This window comes from Dipteris shenzhenensis, chromosome 1 (genome assembly GCF_047967505.1).
Source record: "Dipteris shenzhenensis isolate YYH24624 ecotype China chromosome 1, Dip_SZ_1.0, whole genome shotgun sequence".
NCBI lineage: Eukaryota > Viridiplantae > Streptophyta > Polypodiopsida > Gleicheniales > Dipteridaceae > Dipteris > Dipteris shenzhenensis.
The window spans coordinates 70,485,920-70,491,647 of record NC_141596.1 but is presented as its reverse complement, the minus strand read 5'-3'; the positions used below and the strand labels follow the sequence as shown (position 1 = coordinate 70,491,647).

Genomic DNA, 5,728 nt, shown 5'->3' with positions numbered 1-5,728 from the left:
GGAAAATTAGCCATTGTTCGATAGTAAGAAAAAAGTTCATCGAACTTTGCAAAATTTCATGGGGTGGAGTCTAATCCTTCACACCCCATGACACACACTCGGTAGAGGTCTTTGTAGTTGCATTGTTCTCTCCACATATTTTTGCATACCATTTTGAAGTTCCCGATTCTCCCATGCTCTAGATTCATGGATGGTGTTGAGAGACCACGCTCAACATCATGTGATTACATGTGCATAGCACTAACACTTTTTAAGTGCTATAAGGGAAAGGGTTAGATGCCCTAACCCTAACCCTAAATGGGTTTGTATATATTCTACATTTTCAACTAAATCCAAATGACGTCGTTCCCGTTGCCATCTTCGTTGGAGTTTGATCCTTGCCTTTCCAAGGTTCAACACCTTAGGAAAGAAAACGTGGTGGATTTTGAAAATAATATTAGGGTTAAAGTTAACCCAGGCTAGCTAGGTTGGTTAATTTTTTACCACATCAGACCTCTTGGCCGACTGCCACCTCAGCAAGACAGGGCCCTCTGTCCACATCACACTTGCCACATCATCTCTCCACACTCTTCTCCCATGTTAAATTCTCACCTCTTGGCCGACTCCCACCTCAGCATGACAGGGCCCTCTGTCCACATCACACTTGCCACATCATCTCTCCACAGTCTTCTCCCATGTGGCAAATAACACCAAACCTTGGTTAGGTTAAGGTGTCCAAGGTTAAATTCTGGCCACGTGTTAAGGTGAACAAGGTCTAGTCAAAGTAACCCACCAAGGTGAGGTTAGGTCAAGGTAGTGCCACCTCAGCGCATACCTACCCCTTGAGGTCACCAAGGTTAAATTCTAACCACGTGTTAAGGTGAACAAGGTCTAGTCAAAGTAACCCACCAAGGTGAGGTTAGGTCAAGGTAGTGCCACCTCATCGCATACCTGCCCCTTGCTAAGCATTGCCCCTTGTAGGCACCCTGTATTTTTGCCAGGCACATTGTATGTGACCACCTATGCCACCTCATCACATAGTGCCCCAAAGGCACACCCTCTTCACAGGCACACCCCTGCATGTGAACACAGTGGCCACATCATCATTGAGCACTTTGCACCCTTTTTTGCCCCTCCACCTAGATCAAGTCGTATCTCTTGATCCACGAAGAATCTGAGGGACTCCAAAAGGAAAAATCATTCGATATTTCGTGCTCTACATGCTCGTCATAGCACGCACACATTTTGGTGCAATTATTACTCACTTTTTAGCCTCGCTGACAAATCCACTTCCTACACCCTCATCAGCCTCTTAATCGATGCATCTGACCCAGCACATAAAAAGAACCAAAGAAAAAGAAATTATTTGTTGTCCTTTTCTTCGATCGATGGTTGGTCTGATTAGAGTAGACTAGATCGCCATAGTGGAGACGATTTGAATTTCTCCAAGTTGCCAATCTAAGCCATGTCCAAAATTCCCGACTAGTTCCTACTCGGAGTTCGTCCCTAGGCTCATATACGGTTTCACATCATCACATTATCTGAAACCTGGCGTTCATCAGTTCACCGAGCAACTTTAGAGTGTTCAGGGGCATTGACCGATTGTTCAGTGGTGGGCAGATAGCACATGACTTGATTTCACACACACATGCCATCATTGTAAAGCCTATTTGGCTATTTCATGGCATTGTGCACATCATTTCAAGCCTTGTAAAGACTCTTGGCTATTTCTAGCATCATTTTCCACAAGCCTTGTAATTCAGATCGGATTATATATTACAGTTCTATCTTCACCGATAGTTCAGATTTCACTTGGCACAGTCAATGTTTTTGCAATTGATTCAAACAGTGATTTTCACGACACTTTGAGTACATTTTTTGCACCATGTCTACATCCAACAACCTCGATCTGGAGGCATCTGCTAAGCTAGACAACTCCAATTATGACACATGGAAATAACGAATGGAGACCATTCTTGTACTTCAGGACAAAAATGCTTACACAGTGAAATTTGCATAGACAAAAGCAGAATCAAACATATAAATCAAACAAAGAAACTAACACACAAAGCACAAAGGTAAGATGCAAAAATTTATATAGACAAAAGCAAAATCAAATAAATAAATCAGACATAGAAACTCACACACAAAGCACCGAGGTAAGATACAGACGAAAATAAACACGGAGGTAAGATGCAAGCACGTTGGAACTTACATGGACGAACACAAAGATGTGTAGTAGCTAGCAACAAGCAAAAGCTAGAGGGCAACAAGCTTCGTGCAAAGAATGAGTAGGGGAGAAGAGCTTTAATTCTTGTTATCTTCCCTTGTCACATTTTAAACCAATCTTGACATCAAAACCGACTTGAATGCTTTTAATAGGAAGGACCTTTTTTCTGGCGGCCTTCTCCTGCTCTTCGTCTGACGGCTTCTTCGTTTCATCTAAGGTATTCCCAATTTCTCACTAACTGTTCTCCATTCCCAATCCGTAAACTGCCTTTCCGGTGTATCGCCTTCAAATATCTGCCAGGCTCTGCCTTTTTCATTCACCATTCAATGGCCGTTACTGCACGCATTCTTTCACAATCTCGCCTCTCGTCGACGTTTATGAGTCGTCAAATGGTGGCCACGCCGAAAATGACATGCTTTCTGCCTGATCTGCATTTCTAGGTTACTACATGCGTGGTTTCTACATGTTCGATGAGGGAGATGTAGATTCGCTGTTGTAGCCCGATTTTCAGTTTTCTATTTCAGTTTTCTATTTCAGTTTTCTATCCGTTTACTGTGCAGCTTGTCTGTTGCAGGCATATGTTATGCTCGAAATGAGTCTGGTATGCCTTGCGTCTCATGGTGTGGAAAGATCTCCTGAGATCATGCGGAGTTACTCCTCGCGGTCAGACACCAGGGTGACGTGCTGTTGGACCAAAAAATCTCCTCCTCCATCAGAACCCATTGCTATTGCAGGTGCCATAGGCTCCAGGGTAGCTCCTGTGCCTCCACAAAACGGTGAAGCTTCTCATAGCCCACGTCTGACAAGGTGTCATGCAGTACGTCGAGACCTTTTCAACGATTGGAATTTTGAGGAAATTTTGGAGGATGGAAGTCAGTTATAAATGAATGTTAGTGGTAAAGCAGAGTTTGATCCTTGAATTTGGAAGTTATTTCCCGTGGTGTCAGAATGCCTTTTGTATAGATCGTTTTTGGAAATGAGAATGCAGCGCCGAGAGGGATATATACAAAAACAATTTACGGTCGAGCAGCGATCGATACCATGTAAAGAATTTATTGTCCAGCCGGATTATTCCTTTATGTATATAGACCCAGAGGTCAGGATGGGGTGCAAATGAGCAGCAAGAGCTGTTAGATTGATTGAAGTTTGTTGTTTTCATAAATTCTAATCTTTATGGAAATGGATCAGTTGATTAACTCTGAAAGCATGGTGTATTCTATGTACATGCAAAAAGAGGTCTGTCGAACCCTTAACGAGCAATGCCAATGAAACTTGTGACGGCTTCTGATAACTTAGTTTGCTTTTGTGAGTCGCGTTGTGAATTGTGTAAAGACAGTTGGGGGCTAGAAGTCAGGAAGGGGGGGAGGGAGCTGCGGCCTCAAGAAGTAGTGACTCCCTAAATCTCTTTTCACAACCCTTTATTTTGTGCCCCAAGTTAGGGGGGGAGAGAGACAGAGAGAGAGAGTTGGGACTGGATTAGAGCTTGGCTAGAATGAGATTTAGGGCGATCTATGAAATAACAAGCTTAGCTATGAGTTTCTGCCGCACAGTAATGCAGATGTAGAGTTTCCCCTTTCCAAACCAAATGGAATCGAGCTTATTCAAAGCTCTGATGTGTGCGAGTGCATGAATGAGAGAGAGAGAGAGAGAGAGAGAGAGAGAGAGAGAGATTGGGTGCATGATTTTGAAATGAGTTCTCTGAATTATTTATGAAATATCAATCTCAGCAAACAATTTTTTGCTGCACAATAATGTAGAGGGAGCTTTCCAAACGAATGAAATAGTTTCCACTGAGCTGTCTCTTATTTGAAGGTTGCCATATTTTCAATTTTGCATGATTCGGCAAGTGTATCCTGCTTGTTCGTATTTATTATTTATGAAGTTGGATTACAATGTTGAAACTGTTCCATCCTTATTTTTGGGGAACGTGTGCATTGCTGCATTTGACAGAAGCAGCAAAAGAATAATGAAAGCAGTCACTTTTGTGCACAAAAGTTCAGAGGAACATATGGGCTCACGGTTTTTTGACTGTGTTTAATATAAACTAGTTTGCCTTATCCTTGGTTTATAAAGGTATTTAATGTTTATAGGGGTACCTTAGTATTCAAACTAAGGGAAAAACTCTGAATTATTCTCATCGAATGTTACTGGACTAAGTTTTTGTGCAAAATATAATCTCTCTTTTTCAAAGCCCTAAACAGTATAAATCCAAGGCTAAATAAGGAACTCAGCTTCAGTGACAGCAGCATCTTGCTGCTTCTTCCAATTGTAATCAATGGTAATTCAGTTTTCTTTGCATCTTCATTGTATGTTGTTGCAGTTAAAAGAACCTCTCTCTCTCTCTCTCTCTCTCCCTCCTTCCTACTGCACTTTTCCTCTTCCTCTCTTTTTGATTTTTAGTTTTCTTTCTTGCCTTTGGCTTTAGCTACCAATGCATTCAAGCGTTCCATGAATGTAAAAAACTGAGTTTTGGATGAAAGTTCTTTGCTATAGCTTCTCAACTCAAGGCTATGAAATTTGAACTTAAAGCTGTTACAAGATAACATCCATATTTCATCAGGTTAAAAGAAGGAAATGACCTGCCACTTTATCTTCGAAACAAGCTCTTTTACTTGTGTGTGTCTTTCACATTCTACTCCAATGACTTCTGCAGACTCCTTCCAGCAAAAAATTAGATTGTTGGAGTGCATGCTACTTGGAGGACATGCCAGTTGGAGGACTTGATTCCCAATCAGTTCAGAGTTGATAAGAATTGTGCATAGGATCTCCTATAATTACCATGGCCATAAGAAGACTTATTTGTATTTGTGACTTTGCATATCAGCAAAACACCTTTTGCGTGGGATATTATATACACCCCATGAGCACGGGGTGTCAGGATCTAGACCGTTGAAAGGTGGGAGCCTTGTAGGCATATTTCATGTTCACATGCTAAGAGGATTGGTTGGGTCCTCCTTGGTAGTCAGCCCTTATCTTAGAGATTCCCTAGGTAATGAGCTAGAAACATGTTGGTTTGTCTTTCAGCCATTTGTTTCCCTTGATCAGTGCCTTCGGGACAGTTGATTTTCAAGCATTAATAGAAAGTTCTTTTCTTTGGAAAAAGGGGGGGGGGGGGGGACTCCTTTTGCATTAGTAAAAAATGTACAAGCTTGAAGTTGTGCATTTTTACTAACACAAAAGGAGTTTTGCTAAAATCTCAAAACGATTAGTAATCTGAGCACAAAAGGACACTTCTTCCATTGCTTAGACATCACTTTGAGTTATTCTCATGCATGCAGTGTCATCCTTGAGTTTAAATGGTAAACCATACTATGGGAAGGTCAAGCCATTCGTGAAGATTGCTCAAGGGGTCAAGTGGGCCAACCCTACACCAAAGGTTGCTAACCTTTTAAAACCTATGCAGAGACAAAACATTGCATGGCGGACGTGCCCAAGGGGTTTGAATGATGACCAAAAGCAAAAGGGATCGAGGGTGGACTTCATAAAGAATCTCATGTGTGAAGCTTAAGGGCTTGCTTG

The 5,728-nt window shown here is 41.8% G+C and overlaps 1 protein-coding gene across 1 annotated transcript; it reads left to right on the top strand.

Annotated features, from left to right (window-relative positions):
• The first annotated feature begins 2,262 nt into the window (after positions 1 to 2,262).
• LOC147906307 (uncharacterized) lies at positions 2,263 to 3,353 on the top strand. The gene is made up of 2 exons (XM_087384201.1): positions 2,263 to 2,426; positions 2,784 to 3,353. Exons 1-2 carry the CDS (start codon positions 2,349 to 2,351, stop codon positions 3,090 to 3,092), a joined length of 387 nt encoding a protein of 128 aa, XP_087240327.1. The 5' UTR covers positions 2,263 to 2,348; the 3' UTR covers positions 3,093 to 3,353.
• The last annotated feature ends 2,375 nt before the right edge of the window (positions 3,354 to 5,728 follow it).